This window comes from Alosa alosa, chromosome 3 (genome assembly GCF_017589495.1).
Source record: "Alosa alosa isolate M-15738 ecotype Scorff River chromosome 3, AALO_Geno_1.1, whole genome shotgun sequence".
Classification (NCBI taxonomy): domain Eukaryota; kingdom Metazoa; phylum Chordata; class Actinopteri; order Clupeiformes; family Clupeidae; genus Alosa; species Alosa alosa.
Genome location: NC_063191.1, coordinates 5,884,784 through 5,902,283, shown reverse-complemented (window position 1 = coordinate 5,902,283; position 17,500 = coordinate 5,884,784). Strand labels below are relative to the sequence as shown.

Sequence of the window (17,500 nt, the reverse complement as noted above, 5' to 3'; positions counted from 1 at the left end):
AGTGTCCTTGAGAGTGTCCTTTCCCATCATGCCTGACGGACACGCCATTAGAAGAAGAGAATGAACAGATAGAGAAAATCTGACTGAGAGAGAAAAGAAGGAGCAGGAAGAAAGGAACAGAGAGAGATAGAGAGAGAGAGAGCTATGTGGCTGCCACGATAAGAGCTCATGCTTACACACACACACACACACACACACACACACACACTCTCTCTCTCACACACACACAAAACTTCACACAGACTCTGTTGTTCTGCCTTCTCTCCCTTTCAGTCTCTCAAAACATAAAACGCCAGTGAGCTCGAGTGAAATGACCTAATGACCTAATGACCTAAGCATTTACAAAGCAAGTTTAGAATTATAAATCTCTCTTTTTCTCTCTCTATCGTTCTGTCTCCTTCTCATGTGCACACACACACACACACACACACACACACAAACACACACACACACACACACACACACACACACACACACACACACACTCTCTCTCTCTCACACACACACACACACACACACACACACACACACACACACACACACACACACACAACTCTCTCTCTCTCACACACACACACACACACACACACACACACACACACACACACACACACACACACACACAGGGAGAGAGGAACCCACTCATGGAAAGCTGCCGCCATGTATTAGAAATGATGTTGTGCACAAAGCTGCATTGGTGGCATATTTCACTCTGATGTATTTCCTTCCTTTTCTCCATCAACTCATTCCCTCCCTCCATCTTTTCCTTCCCCTACTCTGTCTCTCACCATGCACTTGCACTCTCTTTCACCCCCTCCTCTCTATCCCTCTCTCCCCCCTCCTCTTCATCCTATATTCCTCTTCCTCCTCTCCTCTCTCTCTCCTCGGTCTCTCTCTCTCCCCCTCCTCCTCCTCTTCTCATCTCTTCCTCCTCTTGCTCTATCTCTCTTCTGTGCGTCAATGCCTAAGATATAATACACTACTGCAGGAAGTTGGGATAAGGAGCGAGGGACCATCTCCTAGTGAGTGTGTATCACTGTAAGGGGAGTAAGGAGCATCTCCTAGTGAGTGTGTATCACTGTAAGGGGAGTAAGGAGCATCTCCTAGTGAGTGTGTATCACTGTAAGGGGAGTAAGGAGCATCTCCTAGTGAATGTGTACAGTATTATTGGAAGGAGAATAAAGAGCATCTCCTAGTGAGTGTGTACAGTATTATTGTAAGGAGAATAAGGAGCATCTCCTAGTGAATGTGTATCACTGTAAGGAGAATAAGGAGCATCTCCTAGTGAGTGTGTATCACTTTAAAGGGGAATAGGATGGGACTGGGTAGCAGCGGGAATTTCATGCAGTGCTACATCCATCCATACTGTATGTCTCTGTCCCTCTGTCTACCTATTTGTAGTCTCTCTCTCTCTCTCTCTCTCTCTCTCTCTCTCTTTCTGCCTGTCTCTGTCTGTCTGTTCTCTCTCTCTCTTTCTGTATCTCTCTCTCTCTCTCTCTCTCTCTCTCTCTCTTTCTGTCTGTCTGTCTGTCTGTCTCTCTCTCTGTCTGCCTGTCTGTCTCTGTTTCTGTCTATCTGTCTGTACATCTGTCTGCCTGTCTCGCTGCCCTTCTGTGTGTGTTTTGTTGTTTGTTCTCTTCTCCTCGGCTACCTTCCCCTCTATAGCTCAAGAGCTCCCCCATGTGGCTGCATGTGCAACAGTCCTCACATACCTACTCCATACTGTAAGTCCATGGGTGGCATAGGGGATAGAGCTTAGTTATGTTATGTGGATGTGCCTGACTGATGGGTACTGAGTGACTGATGTTGATTTGTCCTGACATTGTTCAAATCCCCTGACTGCATCGTGTCTTTCCAAAGGGTTTAATAAGAGTTGTACTGATTGGCTATTTGAGTTTGAGTTTGAAGTTACTGGTGTTATGATCAGACCTCAGATGGGAAACACTGAGATTCTGTCCATGACTTTTGTCATTTTAATCACTGGCACCTCTTGATATCCACTGACGGGGGGGGGGGACCTACCCTTTTATATTCGTTTATTCCATTTTATATTAGTTCATGATACATCAGATATAGGAATATATCAAAACCTATACACTGCAGTTATACAGTGCATGATGCATTAGATATTTGGTTACATAAGAACCAATTCACTTCAGCTACTCTCCTGTGCCTCTGGCAGATATGTGACACTGGGTGATACTGTGCATATTATGGGATGTTCTGTGTGTATAATGTGATGTTCTATGTGTATGATGTGAAGTTCTGTGCGTATGATGTGATGTTCCGTGTACATGATGTGATGTTCTATGTGTATGATGTGATGTTCTGTGTATATGATGAGATGTTCTATGTGTATGATGTGATGTTCCGTGTGTATGATGTGATGTTCTATGTGTATAATGTGAGGTTCTGTGCATATGATGTGATGTTCCGTGTGTATGATGTGATGTTGTATGTGTATGATGTGATGTTCCGTGTGTATGATGTGATGTTCTATGTGTATGATGTGATGTTCCGTGTGTATGATGTGATGTTCCATGTGTATAATGTGAGGTTCTGTACATATGATGTGATGTTCCGTGTGTATGATGTGATGTTCTATGTGTATGATGTGATGTTCTGTGTGTATGATGTGATGTTCTATGTGTATGATGTGATGTTCTGTGTGTATGATGTGATGTCCTATGTGTATGATGTGATGTTCTGTGCATATGATGTGATGTTCCGTGTGTATGATGTGATGTTGTATGTGTAGGATGTGATGTTCTGTGTGTATGATGTGATGTTCCGTGTGTATGATGTGATGTTCTATGTGTATGATGTGATGTTCGTATGATATGATTGGTGTCCTCAATAAGTTGATGTTTTCCGCCTACAGGAAGTGTGGTGAACCTGACATGTTGGGCCTGGTTTGGCTACAGTGACATGAGTCCAGTGCTCTACTGGCTGAAAGGAGACCGCTTCATCGAGGACATGGACCAAACACGCATCAGAGAGAGTGAGATGAGGTGAGCACACACACACACACACTCACACACCCCCCCCCACACACACACACAGCTTTACACACTGACTAACCAGCACCACTGATATCTATTAACCTTCACCCCCCCACACACACACACTTTTTTCCTGTTTCTCCCTCTCTCTCTCCCTCCCTCCCTCAGCCTTTCCTCCCTCCCTCTCTCCTGTCTTGGTGAATAGATAAAACAGTCCAACTCTCAGATAGTTATCTAAAGAGACTCTAAATGTTGAATCCCCTCTGATAGTTATCTATAGACACTCTAAACCTTGGCTTCCTCTCCCATCCTCTCTCTCTCTCTCTCTCTCTCTCTCTCTCTCTCTCTTATTCTTTCTCTCCACCCTCCCCCATTTGTTCGTCTCTCTCTCCCTCCATCTCTTTCTCTGTTTCCATGGCTCCCACTATAAAAAGCTCTTGTGATGGTCTCTGAGCTGCTGGACCAACACCATTTCCTCCCTCCAACTCTTCCGTTTTACTCCCTCTCTCTCTCTCTCTCTCTCTCTCTCTCTCACTCCCACAATTAATCTATCAACCTCTCTTACATCATGTCTTTTCTGCCTCTCCATTTCTTTCATCTCTCTCTCTCTCTCTCTCTCTCTCTCTCTCTTTCTCTCTCTATCTTGTCTTAATGTAGCAGCGCTCCATGTTTTATACCTGGTCATTTTGGTGCCAATGGAGAATGGAGAAACTCTCATATGGTACCCAGAAGTACAAGGCACACAACTCTCCACTCCGCCACAAAGGGACATTGGAGAATGATAACAAATGCAGTGGTATTGCTATGGATTGTGATGCATTTGGTGTCTATGGCTATATCTTTACATGTGTTACGGTAGAGACAAGGAAAGGGCGTCGTCATTTTGCATTTAGTGTTTCTGAGTGTTTCTAGTGCTTGGGGAGTGGGTTCAGGAAATGACCTCATGTCAGACTCCTACCTGGGTCCCCATGGACGATTAGCTCGTTGATGGTATGACATGGTGACATAATTGCTGTGTTATGCCCCCCTTCAGTGTCAATTCAGACTGGTGTTAACACTCACTCTCAGATGCCTAATCATGTCTCATTTCGATGCTTCATTTTACTCAACAGCGCAGTGCTATTGCAATCCTCATAGCCAGAGATGGGAAACCTGCCTTCAGAATGTAGAAGACCTACCATGTATTGGTTCTGCCTGTGAACCTAAAACCAGTGACTTTACTAATCACCTACCTGCCTGAAGAGTTGAGCTTATAAGAATCAGCTGTTTTTTACTGAATGTTTGAAACAAATATGTAGTGGGACTTTACACTTTACACAAGGACTGTAACACGTCGTATGGACCTCGTTCACGTCGTGGCTCCTTGACCAGAGTAGCCGATATACGGACACTGACCTCAGAGGCTCGGTGCGTTGGTTCATGCTGTAGCGTGCGTGGGGGTGGGGCACTTCCCCCTGTGTGTTATAGTGTTATGTAGTGTTCTAGTCCACCCCATGATGCGTAGTGTGTTTGAGTAACAGTGATTCATAGTTAATTATATGTCTATACTGTAATGTTTAATGTTTCATTATGTACTTATTTTGTTCTTTTATGTTAGTGTGTACATCTGACAGTGCTTTGGAGTTGTTTGTGTAAATGTCCGTGTGTGATTTCCTGGCGTGTCAGTGTTTTTGTTTACCCTTGCTCAGTGTTCTGTGCCCTCCTTTGCATTTTAATGTGAGCCATATGTATCAGTTTGTCTCAACAGTAGTTGCATAATAAATGGCAACACCCCAAACAGAAGCCTAACACCTGCTCTCTCTCCTGCTCTGTGTGTTACTCATGCTTGGAGTTGTAGGTGGAGTGTATGATTAGCTCTAGGGTTTTGGGTTACTGGTAGTCGTGATTCATGGTTATGGCTGAACTCGTAACAGGAAGTAATTATGTATTATAGACACTATTTTAATTCAGTTATTGCAACAGAAGCTCCTTACGGTTTGAGGTGGTGATGCATGGGGCAATTTCTTTTTGCAATGTTGCTCGGCAACCACACAACCAGTTGATGAACATGCAAATTTGCCTACTGAGGATTAAAAATAGATGTCGCCCAATATGAGTGTGCCAGAACCACAATACTAAGGAATGCTGCCCGGAAAGATACCTGGTGCCCCGTCACCAGCTTGAGTCAGCTGGATCATGTCCTGATGCTGTGGCCTCTGGAGTTCACTTAGACCTGCCAGAGACACTTCCTGTCCATTAACACAAAACTAGTAAATTACTGATGCAATAGGATGGAGGGACAATTGGTGAATCGGTGATCATTTGCTTCTGTCTGTTCCTGCCAGGCTGGTCCAGGAGCATCTGGGGGAGAAGGAGGTGGCCGTGTCCCTGACCATCGACTTCCTGGAGGAGGAGGATTTAGGAAACTACTCATGCTACGCTGAGAATGCTGTTGGAAAGAGATACGCCAGTGTCATAATCACCAGACGAGGTAACAACCACACATACATTCACACACACACACACACACACACACACACACACACACACACACACACACACACACACACACACACACACACACACACACACACACACACACACACACAGACACACACACAGACACACACACAAACCCAGACACACACACACACACACACACACACAGACACACGCAAACCCACACTACACCCACATACATGTACACTACACACTCACAAACCCTCCCACACAAACTACACTCACTACACAAAATACTCATATACTCATCTCTCTCTCTGTCTCTCTCTCTCTCTCTCTCTCTCTCTCACACACACACACACACACACACACACACACACACACACACACACACACACACACAGAATAATGTAATGGCATGCGTATGGGTAGAGGAAAATGAGGCCTACATGCTTATACAAACAACACCCACACTCAGCCACCTCCAGCCTCTCCAAAATAAGCTGAATCCGCAGTGTCAACACACACTTTCTCTTACACACACCATCCCACACACACACACTCACACTCTGACGTCCACTTTTCTGAGGAGACTTGTCATCCTCTTCTTCAGAGAAAGGCTCTCTCTCTCTTTTCCTGCCCTCTCTCTCTCTCTCTCTCTCTCTCTCCATCTCCCTCTCCTGCTCTCTAATGCAGTGCAGTCCTTTGAGCATACATTACGACCATCAGAGTGTTCTCTTATTAAACAGGCAGCTTTGAAGACAGCTCAGTTCCATCTCATTTCCTGTTTAAAGGGCCTTCAGGAAGACAGAATATGTGGAGATTAATCCTTTAGAGCACAAACACTGCTCTCTCTCTCTCTCTCTCTCTCTCTCTCTCTCATCCTTGCTCCATAAAGTCTGAGTCATGTTTATTTATGACAAACATGAAAAAGAGACGGCGAGAGAGAGATTTAGAAAAATTTAGAGAGGGAGATGGCAATAGCGAGATTGAGAGGGAAATTTAGAGAGGGAGATGGCAATAGTGAGATTGAAAGGGAAATTTAGAGAGGGAAAGAGAGAAGGGGGAAGGGAGAGAGGGAGAGGAGTGGAGGGAGAAATGGCCACTGAACATGAGAGCATTTTTTATAGTGACAGAAAAATCCCAGCATTTGGAGGACTAGGACTAGTAGAGAATGACTTACTCTAACAATAATATATCACACCTGTTACTCTCTAACTCACTCCTGTTACTCTCTAACTACATCACTCCCGTTAATCTCTAACTACATCACTCCTGTTATACTCTAACTACATCACTCCTGTTACTCTCTAACTACATCACTCCTGCTACTCTAACTACATCACTCCTGCTACTCTCTAACTACATCACTCATGTCACTCTAACTACATCACTCCTGTTACTCTCTAACTCACTCCTGTTACTCTCTAACTACATCACTCCTGTTACTCTCTAACTACAGAACTCCTGCTACATCACTCCATCATCATCATCAGCAGCAGCAGCAGCACCGTCATCATCATCAGCAGCACAATCATCATTATCATCATCAGCATCACCATCATCACCACCACCATCATCATCACCATCATCATCATCACCATCACCACCATCATCAGCAGCAGCAGCAACACCACCTTCATCATCATCATCTCTGTATCTCTCTCTCTTTTCCACCTCTTTCTCTCTGTGTCCTCTTGTTTCAGTGCAGTTCAGTTCAAGCGTGCCTTAAAGGCACGACAAGAGGAAGTGCAGATTGCTGATGCGTTTTTGAGAAACATGAAAGGAAAGCTGAAAATTGGGAAAATTAACAGCAGAAAAATACTGTATAGGCCACATACAACCCCTCTCTCTCTTTCTTTCTTTCTTCCCTCTCTTCTTCTCCTTACCTGTCCCTTTCTCTTTCTCTTCATCTAGTTCCTTCCATCTCTCCCTTGTTTCCTTTCTCTTTCTGATCTCTTTCTCAGTTTCAGGTGTATTGCCTAATGGGTGTATGCTTAACATGCCATGTTAGGTATGTGTGGCATGGCTATTGAACCTGTTCCTGCAGATGAATATTCCAGCTTCATTTTGAACGATTTGTACTTACACACTGCAACATCTCATCTACACGTTGTACATATAGCACAATGATTAATACAGTATGACTAGCTGTCTTGATTACAACTAAATTATGTCTTCACAGTAACAATTTCAACAACCTGTCATGTCCATATCAAAGTGACCCTTCCAGTTTGCATGGCCGTTTATAGACTCAGTTCTGTCATCTGCCCTGCTTGCAAGCTGTCACTGCATCCTCCATACTGTTGAATGAAGTAGCCTGACATTGTGTCCTCCATACTGTTGAATGAAGTAGCCTGCCACAATCTGTTTGTCTACTTTCATGAAGCTACATAACAGACCCCCAATGGTCAGCGCCTTGCACTACTCCTCTTGGTGTTGTTGTCCTGAAAAACACAACAGTAACTGATGGGGTGTATGCGTCTTGGAGGCTGCAGAAAAAGGGTCCATATAATATATTCATAATGCTGAAGAATGCTCCATTCATGCTCCATTTGAATGAGCCTTCCCAACGCTCGTGGTCTGCTAATTCTCAATTTGCTAAGTATAACAGACCTTTGTGCTTTATTTCAATATCACTGAAGGACTGGAACTTCATTCAAAAAGTAACGGTTGATCAGCTGTGTTCTAAAGAATGTTTGATTCAAGTTCAGTGTGTGCTGTTGTGAACCATTTGTTTCTCACCAAAAGCCATGATGAAACGGTAACAAATAGGCTATAGCCTAGGCTATGTAGGCTAAAGAGTCACATCGTGGGGAGTTTATTGTTTCGTTTTGGCAAGTAGCGTGTAATGGATGGGATAATGTATAGGAAAATAAGTCATTATTGGGAAGGAAGTCCCGACAGGGCAGGACAAGACCGGGTTAAGCTCTGTCGGGACTTATTTTCCCAATAATGACCGGCGTTTCTATACATTATCCCTTTTACCTATCCTTCATGTACCATGTAGAAGGGTCCTTATAAGTGTCTATCCTTCATGTACCACACATACAGTATGTGTAGATCATATAGGATGTCTATGGTGGATGTCACACAGTATGTGTAGATCATATGATGTCTATGGTGGATGTCATACGTGTAGATCAAATAGGATGTTTATAGTGGATGTCATACATGTAGATCATATATGATGTCTACAGTATAGTGGATGTCATACGTGTAGATCATATAGGATGTCTATGGTGGATGTCATATGTGTAGATCATATAGGATGTCTATGGTGGATGTCATACAGTATGTAGATCATAAAGGATGTTTATAGTGGATGTCATACATGTAGATCATATAGGATGTCTACAGTATAGTGGATGTCTTACATGTAGATCATATAGGATGTCTATGCTGGATATCCCCATGCATTATGTGTTTCAAGACTTCAGTAATGTAAAAATGTGAATACTTGTTAAATAAATCTACTGTATATAATTAAACCTCTCTCTCTTCCCTTCTTCTCTTTATCTCTCTCTCTCATATATCCCTCCTTCCCTCCCTCTCCCTGTGCCCCCCTCTCTTCTCCTCTCTCCCTCTCCATCTCTCTCTCTTTCTCTCCCCCCTCTCCTGATCAGAGCTGATGTATACGGTGGAGCTGGCTGGAGGGCTGGGTGCAGTGCTGTTGGTGCTGGGACTCCTCCTGTCTCTGTACAAGTGCTGCAAGCTGGACATCCTCCTCTGCTACAGGCAGTACTTTGGCAGTGAGGAACCAGACATGGGTGAGGAAACACGGTTGCTGAGAGACATTCGAATGAGTTGACGGTCATATTCAAATTTACTGTGGTCTTTTGAATTTTGACCGTCAATTCATTGCATCGCGCATGCAGCCAGACGGATGCAAACACAGTCATGCATTCATGCACATACACACACACACTTGTCTAGTTGAGAAGTCTTAAAACACACCAACTCTCTCTCTTTCTCTCTCTCTCACACACACACACATACACACAATCTCTCACACTCTCTCCCCTCCTTCTCTCTCACCCTCTCTCTCTCTCTCCCTCCCTCTCTCTCTCTCTCTCCCTCTCAGAGGATAAGGACTACGATGCGTACCTGTCCTACAGCAAGGCGGAACCTCAGTGGGGGGAGGAGCTTGAGGAGGAGGAGAACTTTGCCGTGCACATCCTCCCTGAGGTGCTCGAACGGCATTATGGGTACAAACTCTTCATCCCCGACAGGGACCTCATCCCCACAGGAAGTAAGTGTGTGTATGTGTGCGTGTGTCTGTGCTGGCATGTTTTGTGTGTTTTTGTGTGTGTGTGTGTATGTATGTGTCTGTGTGTGTGTCTGTGCTGGCATGTTTTGTGTGTTTTTTGTGTGTGTGTGTGTGTGTGTGTGTGTGTGTGTGTATTGTACTGGAAATGAATGTAGAATGGCAGGTAAGTCAGGCTGATGATGCTCTTATAAAATTTCACGTCAGTACACAACAAACACACACACACACACACACACACACACACACACACACACACACACACACACACACACACACACACACACACACACACTCTTTGTGCATATGTGTATGCATGCTGTTTGACTATATATGTATACTTTTTGTGTGCGTACATGCATGCTCATGGGTCTGTGTGTGTGTGTGTCTGACTCTGTTTGTAGGTGTGCATGTATAGAATCCATGTGTTTGTATGTATATATGTTTGTGTGTGTGTGTGTGTGTGTGTGTGTGTGTGTGTGTGTGTGTGTGTGTGTGTGTGTGTGTGTGTGTGTGTGTGTGAATGTGTGTGTGACCTGAAATGAAAGCTGTCTCTGTGTTTAGGTCTGAGCGTAGAAGATGATTCACATCTGCTTAGAGGTACTGCTCCTCTCCATGCTGTTCTCACACACACACACACACACACACACACACACACTAACACAGGTTACAATTACTTTACAGACTTTTTCCTAGTACCTCTGCTTAAATTATGTTCAAAGCTATCATCTCTACATTGCAGTATCACAGCTACTGAATCACACACATGCAAATGAACATGGCTGACCACACCAGTGATGGTGAAAGACAGAGAGAAAGCAAATATTCAGTTTCTTTCTTTGGATTTCTGTGCATTTATTCATTTCTGTGGTTTGTTTGGTGTTTGGTTTTGCTGTAAGGTCATTAACCCCATTCTTTTTTGTGTGTGTCTGTGCATGCGTGTTTGCGTGTATGTGTGCGCCTGTGCATGCGTGTGTGTGTGTGTCTGTGTGCCTGTTTGTGCGTGTTTGCGTGTATGTGTGCGCCTGTGCATGCGTATGTGTGTGTGAGTAGCCTACATTGAGGACGTGGCGCGCTGCGTTGACCAGAGCCGGCGTCTGATCATCGTGCTGACCCCCGGTTACGTGCTGCGTCGCGGCTGGAGCGTCTTCGAGCTGGAGGCGCGTCTCCGCAACATGCTGGCGTCCGGCGACATCAAGGTCATCCTGATCGAGTGCGCGCCCCTCCGCGGCCTCATCAACTACCAGGAGGTGGAGGCGCTCAAGCAGGGCATCAAGGCCCTGAGCGTCCTGCACTGGACCGGAGAGGCCAGCTCCAAGCCCAGCTCGCGCTTCTGGAAGAGCCTCCGCCTGGAGATGCCCTTCCGCCGGCCTCCCCCGCGCCCGAGCCTGGCCCGGCGCCAGCCGCTGGACGCCAGCGAGGCGGGGCCCTTCGCCGACCTGCGCGGCGTCTCGGCCGTCTCCATGGCGACGGCGGCGGCCCCGGCAGTGGTGGCCACGGCGACGTCGGCGGCCCCGCCGGACCTGCGCTCCTCGTCGCTGACCTCTCTGCGAGGGGTGGGGGCGGTGGAGCGCTACCACGCCACGCTGCTGCGCCAGAAGAACCCCTACCAGCCGCAGGCGCCCGCCAACCTGACGCAGCATCGCAACTACGAGGTGCCCTACGAGGTGCCCGCGCTGACCCGCACCGGAACTCTGCCCCCACAGCACACCTACTGCAACATCCCGCTCACGCTGCTCAACGGACAGCACACACACACGCACACACACGGTCACTCGCACAACACACACAACACACACACGCTGGGCAAGGGCCGGCCCCAGAGACAGCGCAGCCTTGACCAGCCCTATGCCAATCACCATGCCATACTGCCGCTGTTGCCACGGGAGACCAGCGTGTCCAGTGTCATCTGGTGACCACAGAGGGGCCACACACACACACACACACACACACACACACACACACACACATACATTACACATAAATGAAAACTCACACCACTCACACACAAACACACACATATACACAAACTATACACAGATCCACATTCCTACAATGGTTGGATTGTCACAAACTCCTGACTCGAGAAGCTATAAACATATTGTGTGTGTGTGTGTGTGTGTGTGTGTGTGTGTGTGTGTGTTTTAGAGAGAGTGTGTATATCTGCATACCAAGGCCACTGGTTGACTGAGTTGATTGAAGTCACATCATGTCCTCACACACAGAATGAAATAATGACGATGGAAAACAGGGTACTGTACAGTATTTGCTATTTTTGTAGCATCGCTGTCTTCCTGTTTATCTTTTTAAACTTGTATTAACTTAAATTTGTTTGGGATGATTTTCTTAAAACTGCAGTATTTTGTTTTATTTCCTTCGGCTGTTTTTGGTTTTGGTTGGGTCATGATGTTAGAGTTTGCCTGTGGAATGACTTTTTTGGTTTCTTTTCTTGTTGATTTTTTGTCTTCTAGACTTTGTGAAGTTTTGAGGAATTCCTTCCCTGCCAATAGGGGTGGACTAAAACATTAAGTTTCTATTTTGGGGCTGTAAGTTTCAGTTCTGTTTTACAGAGGAAATAAATATATAGATTATGCAAAAAGATTATAAAGAAGCCAGAAATCTCTATCTCTCTCCCTTTCTCTCTCTCCCTCTCCCTTTCTCTTTCTCTCTCTCCCTTTCTCTTTCTCTCTCTCCCTTTCTCTTTCTCTCTTTCTTTATCTCTGTCTTATTGGCTTCATCTGTTTTCACACAGACTCTCGTTGTGGGATGACACCAATAACCAACTAAGCTGATGTCCCCCCAGAGTATTTTATAGAGAAGAAAAACCTATATTTTTATAAGAGAAATGTCTTATACTGGGATGGGCAGGGGAATGGACTGGCGAATGGATTATGATGTTTTAGTATACAGTACTATATGGGGGGTTGATATTCATTTTCTGACCATACATTTGTGTCTATAATAGAAGTTATTTTAAACAATGGCCTTCTTATCCAGGTTTTGGTGTTAAGTAAGTCATGTTTGAGAAAAGTGAGTTTAATTTAAAGGGAAATGCTTTAGGGCCTACAGGGGCGTCACATACTCAGCCGTATATACTATAACTAATATTTATAAGAAGCTTTATATGATTTCACAGCACTCCACATGAGGAAGGATTGGGCTCTTTCTTTAAGAGAATTCTCATACTTATGTTTCCTTAGTCATGCACTGATCATTAAAACCAGACAATGGACCTCTCGCTTTCTGTGTGTTGTTTATTTTCTCAGGATAAGCACACACACACACACACACACACACACACACACACACACACACACACACACACACACACAGAGATTAGATTAGATTAAAAGTAAAGCCATGTAGCCTAAATATATAGAATACAAATATAGATTAAACCCATTTAACAGAACAATAACTACAACCATAAATATTCCATACACAACCCTGTAACATGAATTAATTAGATACAAGGTGAACAGATGAGTCTTTCAACACTTTTTGGATTCCAGAAAGTCTGTTGGTGTTGATGGAAGGTTTACATAAAGACACTCAGAGGAGGACTGTAGTGTGCATTAGGGGATGTAGATCATGAAATTAAGAAAGCAAGGTGCAGATCCAATAAGTGACCTAGGCTTCCATACACCTTAGATCAGCATTCCTAACATACTTGCTTTTACGCCTTTTACTTTCTCAAGAACCTTCGACAAAAAGGGAGGAGGGGTGACAGGTCTACAGCTCTTCACTTCAGCTGGATTGAGGATACTTGAGCAAATGTGTGATATTTGCCTGATTGAAAGAAAAAAGGACCGTCTCCAGAACTGAGTGATGGTTTAATAATGTGTGTGACTGCAGGCAGGCCAGTGGGTGTGCTTGAGATACCACTAAGGAGGGAAAATGATCTCTTGAAAGGCAAAGTCACAGCGGAACGAGGCAGATTAGTATTATATAGTGCACTGTGCACAAAGTATAGAACGTGAATGGCAGGAATCCTAATAAGTACACAAAGCATAGCACGTGAATTGCAGGAATCCTAATAAGTACACAAAGCATAGCACGTGAATTGCAGGAATCCTAATAAGTACACAAAGCATAGCACGTGAATTGTAGGCATCCTAATAAGTACAAAAAGGATGGTACAGGACTAGTAGGACAGTAGGAACACTAGGACTGATATAACCCATGATATGAGCCAGGCTTCACCCATAGTGTTTGGAGGCTGTGGTGAGACTATTCTCTTAGGATCCTACACCTACGCAGCGGGGTTGATTAAAGCAAGGACCCACACAGCTTGTGTTCATGGCTTGGGGCTTCATTTTTGTTACAGAAACAATGGTTATACTACCATCTGGTGGTGAAATGCTGTAACAGTTATTTCCACACACGACACCCTTTATTTGAGTGTAAAAGGGCTTTCATATCCTATGGCTGAGTGTGCCGAGTGAGTAATGACAGCTCATTCTACAGTAGCATCTATACCCATAGGCCTGCATCCTGCTGCACATACTGTCTCACGTATGGCTGTATCTCCACATCAAATGTGCTCCATTTCCTCTCAAGAGGCACAGATGGACTATATAACACGCCAATATGAGGAAGATGGATTTGGATGTCTTTGTGTCCATATCAGATAATGCTTTGGATGAAAAACGGATATGGTCAACAGAATACCGTTTTGTCTACAAGATAAACGGCCTGTGTGTTTGATGTGTTGAGGTTCCAAACCACATACAAATTTATTCATTCTTGAATTTCCCCTTGGGGATCAATAAAGTATCTATCTATCTATCTATCTATCTGGTGCCAGCTTCTCTAATCTGGCAGGTCTGATTTAGCTACTTATTCTGCTAATCACTCAGTCCATCTCACCTACTATTTACACACTATCTGACATGCCCAACCCATATAAGAGTGTATGAGGGTTTATATCAGCCCTTATTGCATGTCTTACCGGTCCAGCTTGTGTGTGTGTGTAACCAGCATGCTGTCATGCTTATCACTGATAAGGTGCAGTACTTACTAGTACACTGACTGACTTCAGTGCTGGGAAACCCGAACCAACCTGTTCAGCAACAAAGAATGTTCTGTATCTTATGAGAATTCAGCCAATCAGGCTCCTCTGTCTCCCTTCCTCGCATGGTTGAAGAATGAGGTGTGGCTGAGTTTGACAACAAACTCGTCCTTCCACTACCAACACACTCCGAACACACTGACTGCCTTTCTGAACTCTGTGCTGATACTGCAGAGAGAGAGGGAGAGAGAGAAAGAGTAGTTTTGATTTAGTTTCCGTGGTTGATCAGCTAGAGTGTTAGTTGTTACTTTAGTTTTTTTGCAATTGCATTGGGACATTTGGCATGACAGCTAGCCATCTCTTAGGACTTCTACGTCAGTCTTTCAGAGTGGTTTAGCATTGCTGCTGGTCATTCAGCTAGCTATCTTTCAAGACTACTACAGGAGTTTCAGAGTGGTTTAGCATTGCTGCTGCTGATTCAGCTAGCTATCTCTCAGGGCTACTACAGGAGTTTCAGAGTGGTTTAGCATTGCTGCTGGTCATTCAGCTAGCTATCTTTCAAGACGACTACAGGAGTTTCAGAGTGGTTTAGCATTGCTGCTGCTGATTCAGCTAGCTATCTCTCAGGGCTACTACAGGCGTTTCAGAGTTTTTTAGCACTGTTGCTGGTTCAGAAGGTGGTTAGAGCAGCATGGCTGAATCTGCTCCCATGAAGGTGTCCAAGTCGTTCTCGGAGGATGACCTCTGCTGTCCTGTGTGCTGTGAGGTCTTCCAGGAGCCTGTCCTTCTAGCCTGCAGCCACAGCGTCTGCAAGACCTGCCTGGAGAAGTTCTGGGAGACAAAGTCAGAACCGGAGTGCCCCATGTGTCGGAGCCGCTGTTCCAAGAAGTACCTAATCAACCTTGCGCTCAGGAACCTGTGTGAGACGTTCTTGGAGGAGAAGAACCAAGATTCTGCGTTGGGGTCAGGCTCTGAGGTGCTCTGCAGTCTGCACGGCGAGAAATTCAAGCTCTTCTGTCTGGACGATAAGCAGCCAGTGTGTGTGGTGTGTCGAGACTCTAGCAAACACACACATCACATCGTCATTCCCATCGATGAGGCGGCACAGCAGCTTAAGGTAAGACTGGGCCCTAATCCAAAGATGGGACAGAAAATGAACAATCAAATTATGTTTTGGAAAACAAATCCATTGAAATGCAAGCAAAACTAAAATTTTAATGAAAGCACACAAACAGACAGGCCCATAGTCAAGCACAAACAATTTAATTTAAAATCTCTCTCTCACACACACAATGTAGTATTTTGATGTCCGCTTAATACAGAAAAACACAAGTTTAGTGATGTAACAATGTCCAGTATGTTGTTATTTATGTTATGACAGGGTTGCACTTGATCATGTTATTTGGATGTTTACACTGAATAATTTACATTAGTAATGGCAGCATGTTGCGGCTTTGCACTGATATGGATTAGACACTGCACCTCTATATCTCTGACACACACACACACAGACGCACGTTCGCACACACACACAAATATACACACACACACACACACACACGCACATACGCACACACACACACACACACACATACACAAACACACGTTATCAGCCCTGAGTAGAAGTGAAGGTTTGATATCTGATGTAAAACTGTGTGCTTCAGGATGCAGTCAGACTCAAACTGGAGCCCATAAGGAAGAAGCTGAAGACCTGGGAGGATGTTAAACTGACCCTGGACCAAACGGCTCAGCACATTAAAGTTAGTGTTCACCACACCTGTCAATCATCCACACCACACACCACCACACCACACCTGAACATCCTCCACCCCACACACCTTTGGCATTTAAACTACGGCCCCATATCTAAAACCAGACAGCATTTAAACTAGGACCCCATATCTACAACCAGACGTTGTTTCAATGTTATTCTGCAGGTACAGCTGGAAAATACAGAGACACAGATCAAGGAGGAGTTTGAGAAGCTTCACCAGTTTCTACGAGATGAAGAGGGAGCCAGGATAGCTGCACTGAAGGAGGAAGAGGAGCAGAAGAGTCAGATGATGAAGGAGAAGATTGAGAAGATGGGCACTGAGATCTTATCCATTTCATATAAAATCACCACCATAGAGGAGGAGCTGAAGACTAACGACATTCTCTTTCTGCAGGTAAGATGGCCCCTCTGCTATTTTTACTGACGGAAATACCAGCTGCAAATTATAGAAAGTGACAATAGGAGGAGCAGGGCATACTTTGTGTTATCTGTGTGTCTGTGTTATCAGTGTACCTGTGTGTGTGTGTGTGTGTGCGTGAAGTGATTGAGATACCAGGCAGAGTGTTAACAGCCATGTGACAGCAATGAAATGTATCCCAACTGGTTTGTCCAAGACCAGCTCGTGCTTCTCTTAGTGTGCAAATATCGGATGAAAAGTGGAACACAGGGGCCCTCGTTGTTTGGTCATAACATCTTTCAAGTTGTTATTTTCTGTTTTTATCTTCTTTGTATTTATTTATTTATTTTTTAAAGCACTTGGGTGCTATTTTTTTTTGGACTCATAACTTCTGATACTTTTTAACATGATAGTGCACTAGTGACATTGGGAATGCACCAATAGGGTGGCGTTTTTTTTTTAGTTAGCTGTAGCTCCAGAAGTTAGCAACATTTAGCTACCTCACCCTGTACATATGAAAAGGATATGTATAACTTTCTAACATGATTTAAAACATATTTTAATTAACAATTTTAATATATTTTGATATTTTAAGTTTTTATAATTTTAT

At 44.4% G+C, this 17,500-nt stretch overlaps 2 protein-coding genes across 2 annotated transcripts in view; both read left to right on the top strand.

Annotated features, from left to right (window-relative positions):
- The window catches only part of il1rapl1a (interleukin 1 receptor accessory protein-like 1a), a gene marked incomplete at its 5' end in the record, with an annotated part of 46,646 nt that extends 33,706 nt beyond the window's left edge, over positions 1 to 12,940 (top strand). The window contains 6 exon segments of the mRNA XM_048239506.1: positions 2,882 to 3,011; positions 5,327 to 5,472; positions 9,068 to 9,211; positions 9,526 to 9,693; positions 10,273 to 10,308; positions 10,762 to 12,940. Of these exon segments, the coding sequence (XP_048095463.1) occupies positions 2,882 to 3,011; positions 5,327 to 5,472; positions 9,068 to 9,211; positions 9,526 to 9,693; positions 10,273 to 10,308; positions 10,762 to 11,624 (1,487 nt within the window).
- A 1,963-nt stretch (positions 12,941 to 14,903) lies between these two features.
- LOC125291700 (zinc-binding protein A33-like) overlaps positions 14,904 to 17,500 on the top strand; it is a 7,859-nt gene continuing 5,262 nt past the window's right edge. Inside the window, exons 1-3 of the mRNA XM_048238538.1 lie at positions 14,904 to 15,836; positions 16,384 to 16,479; positions 16,657 to 16,887. Of these exons, the coding sequence (XP_048094495.1) occupies positions 15,411 to 15,836; positions 16,384 to 16,479; positions 16,657 to 16,887 (753 nt within the window). The 5' untranslated portion in view covers positions 14,904 to 15,410. The remainder of the gene's footprint in view (positions 15,837 to 16,383; positions 16,480 to 16,656; positions 16,888 to 17,500) is intronic.